The sequence below is a fragment of the Ruditapes philippinarum genome, unplaced genomic scaffold (genome assembly GCF_026571515.1).
Source record: "Ruditapes philippinarum isolate M1 unplaced genomic scaffold, ASM2657151v2 ctg14047_1_1_1_1, whole genome shotgun sequence".
NCBI classification, from domain to species: Eukaryota; Metazoa; Mollusca; class Bivalvia; order Venerida; family Veneridae; genus Ruditapes; species Ruditapes philippinarum.
The window spans coordinates 7,479-25,677 of record NW_026857812.1 but is presented as its reverse complement, the minus strand read 5'-3'; the positions used below and the strand labels follow the sequence as shown (position 1 = coordinate 25,677).

At 33.3% G+C, this 18,199-nt stretch overlaps 3 protein-coding genes across 3 annotated transcripts; 2 read left to right on the top strand and 1 right to left on the bottom strand.

Annotated features, from left to right (window-relative positions):
* Nucleotides 1-361: 361 nt before the first annotated feature.
* On the bottom strand, nucleotides 362-2,905 carry LOC132751138 (snaclec salmorin subunit A-like). The gene is made up of 2 exons (XM_060741260.1): nucleotides 2,751-2,905; nucleotides 362-2,156 (listed from the first exon to the last, which is right to left on the bottom strand). Exon 2 carries the CDS (start codon nucleotides 2,124-2,126, stop codon nucleotides 1,350-1,352), a length of 777 nt encoding a protein of 258 aa, XP_060597243.1. The 5' UTR covers nucleotides 2,127-2,156; nucleotides 2,751-2,905; the 3' UTR covers nucleotides 362-1,349.
* A 10,458-nt stretch (nucleotides 2,906-13,363) lies between these two features.
* On the top strand, nucleotides 13,364-15,550 carry LOC132751136 (uncharacterized). The gene has a single exon (XM_060741258.1). It carries the CDS (start codon nucleotides 13,364-13,366, stop codon nucleotides 15,548-15,550), a length of 2,187 nt encoding a protein of 728 aa, XP_060597241.1.
* A 277-nt stretch (nucleotides 15,551-15,827) lies between these two features.
* Nucleotides 15,828-17,591, top strand: LOC132751135 (uncharacterized). The gene has a single exon (XM_060741257.1). The coding sequence runs from the start codon at nucleotides 15,828-15,830 to the stop codon at nucleotides 17,589-17,591; it is 1,764 nt and encodes a 587-aa protein (XP_060597240.1).
* The last annotated feature ends 608 nt before the right edge of the window (nucleotides 17,592-18,199 follow it).

Sequence of the window (18,199 nt, the reverse complement as noted above, 5' to 3'; positions counted from 1 at the left end):
GATCACAGATGCATTTATTTCCCGACATTTACTTTTTACGGACAATCACATTTACGGGACATGTGTGTTAAATTTGTGTTTGTTATGAAATTAGATATATTGAAAATATACACCATGTCTTTAAACTGCATATATTTCAAGTTATTGACACACATTATTCCTGCTAACTTATAAGATTTGTTAAGTGTACACACCACACTTATTGTCGCTCCGTCGGCATATGGGAACACTCCGAAAATTTTGCGTCATTAGGTACCGGACGGATGACCAGGTGTATTATAATCTATATCAAAAATAAATAGTCCAAAAAGCTAAATGTATAGGAATCAATGATCCCGAAGAAACAGAAAAACAAAAGAAACAAATAGCAGATGATTTATTAGTTCAGAAAGGTATATTTTATTTACAATCGTGCAATACAGTGTAATATTTGATGGTTATATACAGTGCTCTATGTTTTGCAGCTTAAAAAAAGAAGAACACGTTTTTATTCACACAGTACGTTACTGATTTCGATACTATGTTCGCCTTGCATAAAATGATAGTAATGGAGGGCCTTTACCACCAGCCATTTTATTATCAAGCATGTTTGTTAAGCAATGCAGTTATAATACAATATTTAGTTACATGTATGCTATACAGATGTTGAGATATTTTTTAAAAGTATTTCTCAGTTGAGTATAGTGTAAATATTTTAACAACAGCAGTTTTTAACTTTAAATTATTTGGTCTGTGCTTGAAATATTGTATTTCATTATATGTTTCATGTATCTCTTAACGATGTCTTTGAATATATTGAACACGAACACCAATTAATATATTATGTTGTATGACAGAAGTAAATTTGAAAATATGTATGAACTTGTTTATTCTAAATTTACACCAAAGTTCACATATTAACACGATTAGCTAGTAGATTAGTTTTAGAATAGAGAAGATAAAGCTTGTCAATGTCAAAACATGCGCTTGCTAGAGCTAAGGTCATAAAACTAGCTTTAATTTAATTGTGTGTTCCATCGCCTTATGACCCAATCTGTATTGATGCGCCGTAATACCTAAGTAGACAAAACACTTAAAAAAGAACACATCAAATGCAAACAACGGTCTTAAAAAACATCAAAGGGGTATCAATTAATTTCAACATAGGTAAATTCTTTCGTATACGAAACTTCGAGAACTTGAAAAGTTTATACCCGCATAACTATATATATTGTTATGTGAATTTTAGATTTTTACTCCCGGAATTTCATTGTCCGTGAAATTATCACTGTACGCTGGAAAGTTTACGTACCTTAACTTGGAAACATACATGAAAAGTACTTAGACACGAAGATCAATCGAGATCATGTTTAGTTTAATTGTCTGATTATTTCACATAAAAACTTATTTTCCCTGTTACAATATGCATCGTGCCATCGCCACAATCTTGATATCGCTCCAAAATAGAAAACCTTGCACAGTTCACCAGAATTTAAGTTAGGTTCGTTCTGCCTTTCATCCCAATAGGTGAAGGAAGGATTTGTAGGTTGAACATTGTGTCTCCATTCATGACTGCCTTCAGACCGGATACCATCTATCCATATGCCTCCACAGTCTATCGAATGATTGTGCAGTAATTTTTCTATATATTTAGCCTTTTGCTCAGAGTCGATATTAACAAGATGCCCACCGTCACGACGACAAGTATTCTCCGCATCACTTCGATTCATTAGATTTACGTAGATCTTCAGGCAAATCCAATTATATGTGTAATTATACATTTGGTACTGGTTTGGACAAATTTGCTCGCAAATTGTAGACTCAAACTGTACATCAATAGAGGAACTTCCATAACACGTATCGGTATTGCCACCGCATGTTCTGTTTCGTTTTTGGATTCCAAACCGCCCGCCATACATACTTGTTTCACATTGTGACCATTCAGTCCAATCATTGCATCTACTCAAACGACACAATTTGTCAGTTATCTTGGAATTCTCATCTTTCAAGGTACGATATTTGTTTTCAATGTTGACAATTACTATTCCTAGCACACAATAAACAACTATCATCACTATCACCAAAAGTGTGATAAGTAACACTGTACGATTCATTTTTTTGATGGCGGATATATGATCAGTGCTCATCCTATTGAATGAAGTTGAATGTTCTTTAACCTACAAATAATCAAGTAAAGAGTAGGTAAAGAAAATGCGAGGAGTTTCACATAACAATTAAAGTGAAATGAACTTGGCTATACAATCTTTTTCCACCTTGTTTGATATGTCGTTAAATGGTTTGTGTTTGCTTTTCAGAAATAAAAAAATGCATCAAGCATCTGAACATTGATTTTATTGAATCTTTACAAATAATTGATGAAAATGAGTTTTTTTCTTATCAAATCAGTTCATTACTTACTCTAAAGATAAGTATAATTATGTTAATTTATTAATATATAATTTTCTTCTTTGAATAAGGTATAAATTAAATAAATACATTTTTTCAGTATTAAGTTATGTTTGCAAATAGGTTGATATCTAAAACTAATATTTGAATTATTCTTTCATTTTGAGGATATATCTCAGTGAAAACCAGTCGTTTAATAAAAGCTGTAACAATGAGCATAATTCATTATCGTTACTCAGAATATTGATGATATTAACGGGAAAATTGTAAATTACAACATACATTAACTCATAAATTTATAAAACAATAATGATTTTTTTAATTGTAAACGAAATGCAACTGTTTTTATAAGATAGTGCCCTTACCTTGTAGGCCTGTATTCCAAACTTGTTATCCAGCCCTCACAACTAATGAAACTGAACACAAACTTATTTCAATTACGTGAAAGCGGCTGACTTATAACTACACTTGAACTTTGAGTCGGCCACGATTGCGTTTTAATCCATATACATAGTTCAGACGGAAAATGATATGCTGGTAATTCTACTTGTAATTCTACTTTATACATATACTGTTGTACCATACAGTGAAAACCGTATGGGTTACTCCTTCAGAATCCGATAATTACCGACAAATAATTAACGATCATCGAATATTTGCAAAGTGACTATGAAAATATATATGTTAAATTATTGCATGAAACAATGCAATTCTACTGTAAAAGTGTTGTCCATCATTATCATGCGCTATCGAAAAAAAAATATAATTTAGTTGAAATCTCTTCGTTGCATGTGATGTAAATAACGTTTAACTGCCATTCAGTGCGATAAACTATCAACACAAAGATAGTTTATTATTTTTGTCTATGTATCTAATACGATTCCGAACCCCTACCGTCATACCGTTTTTGAAACCTGCGAGACGGAAACCGACGGAATATAATGAAATCAACGATTATCATTATATATTTCATAAGCATAAGAATATTTTGTGATGTTCAACCAAATTTAAACTATTGAACGTTCTTGTCAAAGGTTTGACAGAAAAGGCTCAGTTTTACCCTTTACCAAAACAAGAGGGCCATCATGGCCCTAAATCGCTCACCTGGCTCATCGAACTCATCCAAGCAATTACCTAGACAAGCATTCTGATCAAGTTTCATGGCAGGCGAGTCAAAAATGTGACCACTAGATTGTTAACAAGGATTTTCCATATTTGAGCAATGTGGCCTAGTTTTTGACCCAATGTGACCCATGTTCGAACTTATGCAAGCAATAACCTAGACAAGTATCCTGACCAAGTTTTATGATAATTGAGTAAAAAAAATGTGACCACTAGAGTGTTAACAAGGTTTTCTATTTTTAGCTCCTGTGACCTAGTTTTTTATCCGAGATGACACATGTTCGAACTCATCCGAGCATTTACATGACAAGCATCCTGACAAAGTTTGATGATGATTGAGTCAAATATGTGACCGCTAGATTGTTAAAAATGTAGGTTTTTTCTATCTTTAGCTCCTATAAATAGCAAAAAATAAATAATCTAATTGCCTCACCTGTAATTTGCGATATAATAACATTTTCAGGTATGCAGCATTCAATTTTAGCTTCTAAATCAGTGAAATCTTATTCTATTTATTTAATAATTATAAAAGTCTTTAAATGTGCACATGAACAATCTCTTGAGAATGTTGTAAGAAAATTTATATTCAAAACGAAGTGCATTGCGTATATTTAAAAAGTTTACCACCATCCGTATTTGGCGGACCAATTCATGAATATAAGAAAAAATAACGTCGAACTTTTGCTTAAAATTTTGTCAAATTTTGGTCGATTTCAATGACATTAGTCAAAATGCACATCTATGTATTAATTAAGGAACTGTATAATTAGATTTTAAATCTAACATCAAATTCGGTTTCGTTTTGTTAGTATTTAAATGCACGTCTATGTATTGATTCAGAAATTTAATAATAGGATTTGAAATCCAACACTAAATAAGGCTGCTTTTTAAAGAAATCTAACCCCTGCCCTGCTTTGCATAATATCAATTTCTAATTTCAGATGTGTGCGCCAACTTTTTGCCCCTTAATTTCGTTATCTTCTCTCGATTTTTACATAAATGAAAATGTATTGTTCGTTATGACACTGTTGTCACATTAAAATATGAAATTTTATTTTAAAACAAGACTTTAAATGGCAAAAAAATAAAATCTTACCACCTCACCTGTAATTTGCAGGTGTAATTACATTTTCAGGAACGCAACTTCCAAATTTAGCTTCTAAATCTGTAAAATCTGATTCTATTTATTAAATATTAGACTTTAAATGTACACATGGACAATCTCTTGAGAATGTTGTAAGAAAATTAATATTCAAAAAGATGTGCATTGCGTATCATTAAATTATGAAAATATAACGTCTAACTTTTACTTCCATATTTGACAGTCTTTGGCCGATTTTAATGACATAAGTCTCAATATGCACGTTTGTGTATTGTTTAAGGATTATTATAATAGCTTCTTAATTAGTCCAATCTTAATCAATCCATTTCATATTAGTTTTGAAATTTGCACATGAATAATCTCTAGTGAATGTTTTAAGAAAATAATCTTTGACACGATATGCAGTTCCTGTTTTTACAAAATTTACCAACTATCCACCACTTCATAAAATGAACCAATGCATAAACTCAAGATGACTTGTCTGTTCATAGAGGCAGGGCCTCTTTTGGCAGACAGAAACTCACGAGGACTTTGTCTGTTCGTGAAAGCAGTGACTCTTATAACAGACAGAAACTCACAATGACTTTGTCTGTTCGTGTAGGCAGGGCCTCCTTTAACAGATAGAAACTCAAGATGACTGTGTCTGTTCGTGTAAACAGGGCCCTCTGTAACAGAAAGGAATTCAAGATGACCTTGCCTATTCATGTCAAGATGAATGTCTGTTCGTGTAGACAGGACCTACTTTGACAGACAGAAACTCAAGAAGAAGTATCCTTTAAATTTAATACATTTTGTTGGAAACGACATGGGCAACATTCAAAAAATTGTCTCAACAAACATTTTTAATTTTCGAGAAAAACAGTTCTTCTGCCTTACAGCTTGAAATTTCTCATCCGGTAATAAATGTAAACGGCCCTTTTAAGTGCCAAAATGATTACTGAAGAAATATTTTTTCAATATTGAGGTATCCAATTGAGTTACAACGCTCTGTCAATTTCTGTATTTAGTAAATTTACACACATGATTCTATATATGAACGACAAGAAAGTTAAATATAAACTGAAATAATGTTTTAAAACTTTACATGACTTTTTTTGTGTGTCCTGATTTGCTTGACCTACCACACATAAAATTAAGTTAACATGATATGTAATAAATTGTATTTGATCACTGCATTGATCACTTATAAATATCATAAAAATGTATGCCTGTATATAATAATAGCCATTTGGGATAAAAAAAAATCTATGTTAATTGAGAAAAAATGCAAATCATGAAGGTGTAGATGTGTAAATAAGGGCCCCTTTTTAAGCGTGTGAACATATTTTAGTATGCATTCGGTTCTTAGGGGTTTCAACAGTTCGCACAAGGTGAGTAATCAGTGCTAGAAGATGAATTTTATCGAAGTCTATAAGATATCTTAATTGTAACTATTCTAATTAAAGCTCAATGGGAATGAAAGGTATTAAAATAATACATGGTTCATATTGGTTCTCAGTAATTCGCACTATTGAGTAGTGTTCGAAATTGAATTTCATTATTATTTATGTGACATTTCAATGGTTTTGGGCTTGTCGGGCCTGATATTATTTTTTTATCATACATGTTTATATAGACATGGATACCTGATAAAGAATGACATTACTTACGAGTAAAAATTTGATCCAGAAGAGTCTTAACAGGTCGTACTCATGAACAAAAAATTGTTTTAACCTGAATTTCATCATCATTTCATGCGATATGTCAATGGCTTTGTTTTGGACGGGTTAAAGCCCCATGGTATAAATCAATTTTATACATGGTTGTGTAGTTATGGGTCCTTGGTAGCGAATTAAATATGAATCGCTAAAAATTATTTTAAGTCCAGTCATTTCCAAAATCTCATTGGAGTGTCTTTGGAGTAACTTTATAAAATTAAGTTTTATTACCCTAAAATCAGATTGAGATAGCATTGCATGGTGTGAAAAACACAAATGACCCCTTATCACAAAAAAGAAAGGATATATTATGCCCAAATTTGATATTTGCAAATACTGATTATTTTATACAGTTTCTTTTAAAATGTTAAAAAAGGTCTTTCGACTACACACAGAGAGGATATATTCTGTTTTAAACAAAACGCAATAGGTAATCATTGTATGAATAAACATTAAAAGATCAGGCAGTTTATTTTTGAAAAGACCCAGTTTTTCACACATATTTTGTGCATTCTTTTACTCTTGACATGTTAACTATAAACAACTTTCTACATTTTAATGAATTTCTGCAACAAAAGTATTTACATAAAGATTAGCAAAGAGTAACATTAATGAATAAAAATATGAAAAATTATGATTTTGATTGGATGATTACCTAAAAGTTCATTGGCCGTAACAGAATCATCATGTAATAAAGTTGGGCGGGGTTTGACTATTGCAGTTATGATTTTCAATTACCAATAAATAAAGGAATTACGGCTAATAAATTGATTGGATTGAAACGAGTTGAAAACGAGGCTCCGGTCGAATATGGCGGTTTTTTTAAATTTGTTAAGTAAATATCGGAAAACAAATTGAATATTGATATCTATAGTGAAAATTTGGTGGATTTATTTGTCTTTAAAGTAAAAAGTGTGTTTTATCATTCATTGTTTGGACAAATCTGTATTTAAACAATGTCGGAGAAAAATTCTACATGTATCACAAACAAACCGAAAGGAGCAGTGGGTGGAGTAACCATCAAGAATGCTACTTCTGTGAACAATGACTTTGCCATCTCTAACTTGATAAATGATGGGGCCGACGCATGTAACCAACAACTAAACCAACAACGAACACCAATTCCTCAAAACTCTCAGCAGACCAGATCATGTGTGACACACTCTCCACAAGGTATTCGTCCATTATTCCAACCTTATCCCCCTGGCTTTTTGCCGCATGATCCCAACACGTCTTTATTGATAGACATGTTACGTAAAATGGACAAAGACTCTTTGCCATAGAACAAGCCTCAAATACTAGCATGCAAAAATTGAGCTCAATTGAACTGTTGAAAGCAGTGTCGCTCAAGTCCAAAACCAGCTTACAAATTGAAAACAAAGACATCAAAAAAAGACTTTTGGAAGTTGAAACATCCTGTCAATCCATGAGTGATACGCATGATGATTTACATACTCACAAGCAGGCATTTTCTAAATTTATGCGAGATACAGAGAACACAAACAAAAATTTGAGTTCTGATGTCGAGGTTCTGACAGTCAATAATTATGCACTTAAAACTATGTCCATTGATCTCCGGAGTCAGTTAAATGAATTCCGCTGTAATGAGTTAAAAAACAATCTAGTAATCCAAAGTATACAGGAATTTGTCACAAGATGAACCGAATGAGGATTGTCTGTCAACTGTGCACAATTTCATATACAATAATATAGAGCGTGACAATGACCTAAATCTCAAAAGAGACATTATAGCGGATCATATTGCAATCAAAACAGCACAACGGCTAGGTCCGGTAAGGGGTCACGGCAACATAGTCAAAAACCACAGAACACGTCCAATTTTAGTGACTTTTGAAACTTTTGAACAAAGGGAGCTAATACGTGAAGCAGGGGTGAAATTAAATGCCAGGAAAAGCAAATATTTTATAAATGAGCACTTCCCACAAGATGTTGAACTTAGGCGACGCAAGATTTTCCCTGTGCTTCGTAAATACAAGGGCAAAAGAGATCAATATACAGTGCATTTTAAGAATGACACACTGAATTTGAACGGACTCACATACGATCCTGATACCGAGGCATTGTTTGACCCCCTAAACCAAAAGAAGCCAGCACCACTCAATCATCCTGCTCGAACCCCCGTTTGCAGGCTAGGAATACAAATTTAGATACCATATCCTCCAGAAATGGTTCCCCAAAATCGAATCCAATAAACGATAGAAAGGTTTATCGTGCTCAAAATTCTAGATCGTATACATCTGCCAAGCAAAATTTAAACTTTGTGACTCCTACCAGCAATCGTTTTGATCCTTTGCGTCAACACGAGCAGCAGAATAAACACAAAGCAAACTCGCCATTAGAAGACACGGAATTAAAACGTTTTTGCGATAATGAACCAAACTCGAGTTTTATCGCCGAAAATTCCATTTCAAACAATACCAGTGAAAGTGTACCTATAAACATGATTAGTTTGCCAAGGCCGGCGCGACAGTCAGTCACGTGACCACCAGTGGCAAAATCTAGGACAGGTCGGGATATTTAACCGTGCAAATTGACACTTCGGTTACCAATAATTATTGTGAATGTGTATTACAAAAATGATTTTTGTAGTTGTGATAAGAACGTTTTTACACAATAACAATATATGCTGTTTGAAAATACTTAATTTGAATGTATGCGGTTTATCATGTAAACACAATTGTCCTGATTTTTGTGAATTTATTGATAAATTTGACATTGTATGTTTTGAGGAAACCAAACTTTATTCTTTATGTATTGTGAATTTTGAAAACACTAAATTGCATTTCAAAAATCGCAAGGATGTAATGAACAGACGGTCAGGCGGCCTTTGTCTAGGGATTAAAAATTACCTAACACCATTTGTGCGCATTATTGAATCAGAAAGTAAACTTATTCTATGGTTTGTACGGTCCAAACAAGTAACAAAAAGTAATGATATTTTATATGGTGTCGTGTATTTGCCACCTGAATCATTTGATTTTTTTACTGGCGACCCTTTTGCAGAAATTCAAGGTGAACTTGATTCATTCAGTAATAAATATTCTTCTGTCTGTCTGTTAGGAGATTGGAACTCAAGAATAAGAAATATGAAAGATTATATAGAACCAGATTTTGACCTCTTTCATGAAAATGGATCAGACGATTTGTATTATGAATTTCAATCGGACATGGACTGTTTTAAAGATACAAATATTAATCTTGAACGAGTCAGTCAAGATAAAAGCTGTAATAATTTTGGTTATAAATTCATAGAATTCCTGCAATTCAATAATTTTTTAATACTAAATGGCAGGACTAAAGGTGATTTAATGGGGAAAAATACCTGTAAGTCGAGTAGTACCGTGGATTATGCTGTTTGTTCCAAAAACTTACTTTAACACGTTGAATCTTTAGAAGTTTTAGAATTTTGTCCTCTTTTGTCCGATGTATATAACCCTATATGCCTAACATTCACTCATTCACTCATTCACTCATTCACTCATTCACTCACTCACTCATTCATTCATTCATTCACAAATGTTAATTAATTTTTAATACATGTATGTTAAAGTCTATCTCAAGTGTATGAATACGCACGCCAAATGAATATTAGTCGCGAGCCATTGTTGATTAAAATATCGGTAATTTTCGCCATTGCAAAACATCTCGCCATTCACTAAATATTTGTTGTTATTTAAACAAACATAATCATGCTTCATTTAACAGGGTTTGTAATTCATTACTAATGCTTATAGCACATTACCTTTAATTATTTCTTATATTTTCGAAATATTTATTTTATAGTTCACAGCTCGTGTATATATAAAATTCTTCCCCCTATCTAGATTTTTCCAATTATGAAAATTAACGTCAAACTTTTGCTTGTAAATTTGTCAAATCACGACCGATTTTAAAACATGATTATAGTTTCAAAATGCAGGTTAGTCTATTGTGTAAAAATGATAATATACATTTTAAAATCCTGCCACATATACGACAGGTCTTCAAAGAAATCACCCTACCTTGATTTGCTTAATACAATCTGCAATTTCAGTTGAAAACGCGCTGATATTTTGCCTCTTATACTATTATTATTTTAATATTTTATAAAAAGGTGTTGTAAAAACTGTGTTATGCCAATATTTCACATAAATATATCAAAATGTACGAAAATTAGTGCCTATCATCAAAATATCGTATCACCTTACCTGTAATTGGCAAGTATATATATTTTTGTTACATTATATATACATTATGGCTATAATTTAAAAAAAAAATAATTTAAAAAAATATTGTTGTTATTTGCTTCTTCATAATGCCGAATTTCACCTTCTAAATGTGTCAAAACATTTTCATTTTCAATAAGAAGTTAATAAATTTCTGTAACAAATGTATTTAGCATGAAGATTAGCAAAGAATATCATAAATGAATAAACATTTAAAAAATATGATTTTGATTAGATGATTGCCTAAAATTTCTTTTACCGTTACATAATTATTAAAGCAATAAAATTGGGCGGGGTTTGGCTATTATAGTTCTCGTTTTCAATTACCAATGAAAAAACAAAATTATCATTCTGCATATAAATTGTTTGGATTGCAATATAAATCAATGACATATCTGATTGGCCCCTAATGCATGTTCACCCCCCCCCCCACCCAAAAAAAAAGCTTGTGAAAGACATAATCATCACAGGTCATTATTTAGTTAACATATTACGCAACAGAAGTGCAGATCGATCAATTAAGTTTTATTACCCTAAAATCAGATTGAGATAGCATTGCATGGTGTGAAAAATACAAATGACCCCTCTTTGGATATATCACTAAAAGTAAAATGTGGATCATGAATGAATGAATGAATGAATGAATGAATCACTCACTTACTCACTGATTACAGATGTTTTGATGTATAACCCGGAGGTGTAACCGACATGTTGTCGCAAATAGCGAGTGTATATATACAATTAAGTTATCGGAGTCAGTTGATGACCGGTTGAGTCAAGACTCCGTCGGAACCTGAAAGAACTCCGTCAGAATCCGTCGGAGTCGATACTTAAATATTTCATGTATCACGAGTTTCATGCTATTTTCAGGTTAATTGTTACCTATATAAAGGGAATGAAATTGGAAACCGGGGTTATTAGTTTGGGATTAGTTTAGTTGAGATGAGTTGTGTTAAGAGAAAATTACATATGAGGATTATTAAGGACTATTGTCTGTAAAATAAAATAAAATAATTGGATTTATAAAATAAAGAAAGTTAACAAGAAATTATTGTGTTTTACTTAAAATAAAATAAATTCCAGTGTGGCAAAGAAATAGAAATCTACAGTCCTAAAACTAAAAGTTATTAAACTTCGCCACATTGTTTGGTCCCGCGAACCGGATGACAGTCAGTGGATAACAGTCAGTGGATAACATTCAGTGGATAACATTCAGTGGATACAATAAGTGAAGGAGAGTGCTTTTAATAAGAATAATGATTTGGATATTGTTCAGTGAAGAATTGTTTGTTATCTTAGATAAATTTATTTGGTGAGTGTGACTTCAACTAAAACTAAAAATGACTAAAGTTAAACATTTAAAAGGTGTTAGGACAAAATTTAGAAATATTCTGCAGAAAAATATTGATTTTGGAAACGATCTGTTTAGTATTGATATCGAAAGCTGTAATATTGAGAAAAATGTGCTGGAAACAAATAAATGTATTCAAACTTTAAAAGTGTATTGTGAAAAGTTAGAAGTTCAAAGTGAAAAATTGGCAGCAGCAATCGAAGAAGGTGATTCAAAAGTAATTGAAACAATTACTGAAGAAGATTGTGAACTGTGTTCTGAAGCTGTAGAATGCTCTATAAATCTACAACAATTTAAAGAAATGCTTCTCAACGAAAAAGAGAAGAGCGAAATGAAACATGTTAAAAGTGAATCAAGTGTAGAAACACATTCAGATGAGTTTATGGCACTACACAAGGACATGCAAAAACTCATGCAGCTACAAATTCAACAACAAGAAAGACTACTGGACATTGAAGTAAACAAAGGTAAACATTCTTCTACAAAATTACCTAAACTAGATTTAATATCATTTGGAGGAGATAAGACAAAATGGAGTGAATTCTGGGATTCATTTAAATGTTCAGTGCATGGAAATCAATCACTTTCAAATAGTGAAAAATTCAATTATTTACGAAATAAAGTATTCGGAGAGGCTCAACGTGCGATCTCAGGTCTAACAATATCGGACGCTAATTATAAAATTGCAATCGATATCTTAAGGGAAAGATTTGGAAAAGTGCAAGAAGTAGTTGACTTACATTACAATAAATTAATCAATTTTGAGCCAGCATCGAATAAAACCGGAAGTTTAAGAAGCTTGCTCGATACAGTTGAAAGGCATTTACGCAGTCTAGAAGTGTTACATCAAAGATATTGATCAAGCTGTGTTTGTGTCAATGATAGGAGCTAAACTACCTTAGGAAGTTCTTGTTCAGTTAGAAATATTAAATGGGTCGAACAATGAGTGGAGTATAGACAAGCTCCGAAAACGATTGAATGAATATATTCTTGCCAGGGAAAGAGCAGAAAAGAAAAGATAATGTGTTGGAAAAGAGAATACATGCATCGTCTATTCAATCAGGATACAAGCAAAATTCAGCTCAACTAAGGAGCTATACATATTCAGCTCAGTCAAGAAATAATACAAATTCACCCCAACCGAGGAGTTATTCGAAATCAGCACAATCAAGAAGTTATTCAAGTTCTGCTCATGTGCTTATAGTGAATAACCCTAAGCAACTTACACAAAGACAACAGACTGAAAATTATGCAGATAAATGTCGTTATTGTCAGCAGAAACATTGGAGCGATGAGTGCACACAATGCCGAACTATAAATGAAAGAAAACAGCAATTGAAAGACAGCTGCTTCAAGTGTTTAAAGACAAGTCACAAATCAAGTGAATGTAAGTAAAACAAACAAAATTTGTGCACACTGTGGTGAAGTGAACAAGCATCACAGAAGTTTGTGTCCTCAAATATTCAAGGTGAAGGAATCAATGACGCATTTAGCAAACGAAGAAACAGAATATAAAGAGACTGAAAATTCTGAGGAAAATGTTCTCGTGTCGTCAAATGAAATGGTTCTAATGCAGACGGCGATTACAGATATTAAAAATCCAGATACCTCTGCAACACAGTCCGTTAGACTTTTGTTGGACTCTGGGTCTCATCGGACATATATAACTGAAAACTTAGCAAGAAAGTTACATCTCAAAGTAACGGGAGAACAGGAAATAAAACTTGTAACGTTTGGTAATAATAGTACGCAATGCATCAAAACAAAATGTGCTAACATTGATGTTAAACTGAAAAATGGTGAATACCATTCAATCAGTGTGAACAAAGTTCCGACAATAAGTGGCAATTTGCATCGAAGTCCAGCAGGTGTTTTGGATAAGGAGCACGTTAAACATATTATTGGAAGTGTTGATTTAGCTGATACATTACTAACTAGAAACGAAACATCATCAATAGAAATGTTAGTTGGTAACGACTATTATTTGGATTTTATTCTGTATCAAAAGATCGAACTAATTCCTGGTTTGTTCCTTCTTGGGTCCAAGTTAGGATGGATCCTTACCGGAAGAACTTTTGATCAAGATAGCGATGGCCCATGTATGCTTATTCTAACGCATGGTAATAATGCAACAAATACAAGTTTATTTGCCGATGTGGATAGTGTTGTACCTGTGAAACCAAATTTAGAAGACTTTTGGAATGTGGAGTCAATAGGTATTATAGAAAAACAAAATATCTCAGATGATGAACATGCAATGAAAATGTTTCAGGATACAATTCAGTTTGAAAATGGCCGATACCAAGTCACGTGGCCTTGGACTGAAGAATTTCCTGACTTACCTGTGAACAGGGACTTGGCAATAGGTCGCTTAAAAAGCTGTGTTAATAAACTAAAAACAAAACGTGAGTTAATGATGAAATATGATGAAGTTATGAAAGATCAGCTAAGTAAAGGTGTTATAGAGAAAGTTGAAAAATCACCAGTAGATGGTTTGGTACATTATTTGCCACACCATGCTATTATCACACCGCAGAAAACAACAACTAAGATACGCGTAGTATACGATGCTTCGGCGAGAACAAGACAAGAAAATAAAAGTCTAAATGAGTGCATGTATAGGGTACCATTAATGCTACAGGACCTCTTTGGTATGTTACTACGATTCAGGATGCATCCAATAGCAATCGTTGCCGATATAGAAAAAGCATTTTTGCAAATTGGATTAAAACCTAGTCAGCGTGATGTCACAAGATTTCTTTGGTTGAAAGACTGTAAAAATCCTACTGTAGTTACTGACAATATACAAGAATTTAGATTTTGTAGGATTCCTTTTGGAGTAATCAGTAGTCCGTTCTTATTAGGAGCAACGGTAGACTTCCATTTAAAATGTTATGAAAATCCAGTTGCAGAAAATCTAAGAAACAACATTTATGTAGACAATGTTATCACCGGAGCTGAAAACACAAGTGAAGCAATACAGCTATATACAAATTCAAAGGCAATGTTTGCAGATGCCTCGATGAATTTACGGGAATGGATTACCAATAGTGATTTTGTAAATAAATTCATTCCAAAGGAAGACAGAGCCGATACGAAAAGTGTTAAAGTACTTGGACATCATTGGAATGTCAATGAAGATACAGTTACAATAGCAGGTCCAAAAAACAAATCAAATGAACCGGAGTGGACAAAACGTACTGTGTTGAAAACAATTTCGTCGGTTTTTTATCCACTTGGCTTGCTATCACCAGTACTCTTACGAGGAAAAGTGTTTATTCAATCATTATGGCAGAAAAATATCGACTGGGATGACAATTTGACTAAAGAAGATCAAGAAAAATGGTTGTCTATTTTAATAGATATTCGCAAAATAGACACGTTGCAAATTCAAAGATGCGTTTGTGCGTTCACAGGACATTCTAAGAAATATTTATTGTTATGTTTCTGTGATGCATCGGAAAAGGCATTTTCAACAGTGATATATCTGCATGTTTCAGAGAAAAATACAACCGATGTAAATGTAATATTTGCAAAGACAAGACTTGCGCCTATTAAGAAACTAACAATTCCTAGGTTGGAGCTTCTAGCAGTTCTGATCGGACTGAGGTGCTTAAAATTTGTTAAAGAGCAATTAAGAGTGCCTATTGAAAAGCAATTTTTATGAACAGATTCGAAATGTGTTTTACAATGGGTTACGTCGGATAAGAAATTACCGTTATTTGTAAAGAACAGAGTCAGTGAAATCAAAGAGCACATTGATGTTAACATGACATACATACCAAGTAAAGAAAATCCAGCAGATGTTGCATCCCGAGGGACAACACTGGAAAAAATAGCAACTGACTCTAATTGGTGGCACGGTCCTAAGTGGTTGTTGAAGCCTTCCTCTGATTGGCATACAGATTATAAAAAAAAACGATGATAGCTCACAAATAGTTGAAATGGAAGAACAAACAAACAAACAAGACAATAAAGAGACAATGTTAATGTTAGCTAAAATTAATGCGGAAGAACATAATAATAATCCTCCATTTGACATTGACAGTAAAAGATTTTCTTCTCTTACAAAACTGCTAAGAGTAACAGCTTTTGTGTTGCGATTCATACAGAAACTAAAGAAAGTTAAAAGAAAATATGGTTATTTAGAATGTGAAGAATTGTTAGAAGCTGAGAACATGTGGATTAAGCATATTCAAGAAACTCATTTTCAAAGTGACATCAATTCTATTCAAGCTAAAAAAGGTACAAATAGACAACAACAATTAGGGCTATTTCTTGACGAACGAGGGTTATTAAGATGCACTGGAAGGCTTGAAAATGCAAATTTAAGTGAAGGTGCCAGACAACCAATACTTCTTCCAAGAAACGATCATTTTACTGAATTGATTGTGGAAAAAACGCATAAAGAACTACTACATAGCGGTGTTTCGCAGACGCTTGCAACAACGAGGAAAAGATTCTGGATTTTACATGGTCGTGCAACAGTGAAAAGAGTGTTAAATAAGTGTGTTGTCTGCAGACGCCACGAAGGTGGTTGCTATAAAATGCCACCATTGTGTTGTCTACCGAGGTCAAGAGTGACAGAATCAGTACCATTTTCAAGAACAGGACTAGACTGTTTTGGTCCAGTGTACTTGAAAACAACAACAGGTGACGAGAAAAAGGCATGGGTATGCTTATTAACGTGCTTAGTAACTCGTGCTGTGCACCTTGAACTATTTTGTGACATGACCACAGAAGAATTTCTCTTAGGTTATCGTCGTTTCATAGCTCAAAGAGGTACTCCATCGCATATAATTAGTGATAATGCAAAGCAGTTTAAAGCCGCTAGTTTAGTGATAGATAAGATATGGCATTGTATATTACATAGTCATGAAGTTCAAAGCTACTCTGCAAATGCAAACATCCAATGGAAGTTTATTATAGAGCTCGCGCCCTGGATGGGAGGATTTTACGAGAGGCTAGTCGGTCTTGTAAAAAGATCATTCAGAAAAGCTGTGGGGCGAAAACGCTTAACTATCATTCAAGCTCAAACACTTATCAAAGAAATTGAAGCCGTAGTGAACTCAAGACCTTTAGTCTATATTGGTGATGATGTAAACTCTACAATTGCATTAACACCGAGTCATTTTCTTACGTTGAATCCAAAGATCGGTATTCCACAAGTTTCGGACGAAAATGACAGTGAATATTTGCCAACAGAAAGCTCTTCGGAAAAGTTGTTGAAAATTTGGAAGAAAGGTCAAAAACTTTTAAATAAATTTTGGCAAATATGGAAAAATGATTACTTACTAAGCTTACGAGAAAGAATGCAAACACGTTTGAAAGCAAGTCGTATTCAGTCGCCTGTAAATCCAACAATTGGAGATATTGTTATTGTAAAAGAAAACTTTTCTCGAGGCAACTGGAAACTGGCAAAAATTGAGAAGTTAAATGTCAGTCGAGATGGTGCTATAAGATCATGTCAAATTAAATTGGCTTCAGGAAATGTTCTGAATCGTCCAATGAATTTACTTTTTCCCATTGAAACAACTCAAAATAATATAGTTACAAAAGAAAGAAGTGATGTAAATGTGCTTGAAGAGCAATTAATAGGTTCAAACAGAAACAAAAACAAGATGCAAAGTTATCAGATGTCCGAACGTAATGTACGTTCTGCAGCATCAAAAGCGTTAAAGGCAATTAAACAACAGTTATCCGAATAAAAAGTGAATAGTTAAGGCGGAGTTTAATTAAAAACTATGTTCACTTTAACGTTAACGATTGTACACTGTGAATGCTCCGCCGGATATTTGTTTGTTTACGCAAGACTCACATGTACAAATAACCTCAACGGAGCATAGTTACTGTGTAAAATTACCCAAAGTTTTTCTCACAAAAATCGTGCAAATCATGGAAATAGCATATAAAATAAGAAGAAACTTTGTATTGTGTCATCATTTCACAGTAGACACCTACAGATAAATATTAGAAAAATCGCAAAAATATTAAAATGTATCAATGCGATACTTGTCAAAAGATGTATAAGTATAAGAGAAATCTACTACGACATGTTAAAGAACGACACAGAGAGGTTGAACATTGGAATTGTCCTGTTGAGGAATGCACATCCAAATTCATTCGTCGGGGATATTTGTGCAAACATTTGATACTAAAACATGGCTACACATCATTGAAGTCACGTGAATCTGCTATATCAGCCACCAGAGGAAACGCGTATTCACAGAACTCATACTACGATGACGTCAGCGACGATGATTCTATATTAGATTTATTGTCATACAACGACACACACAACGACTTTGGGCCAGTT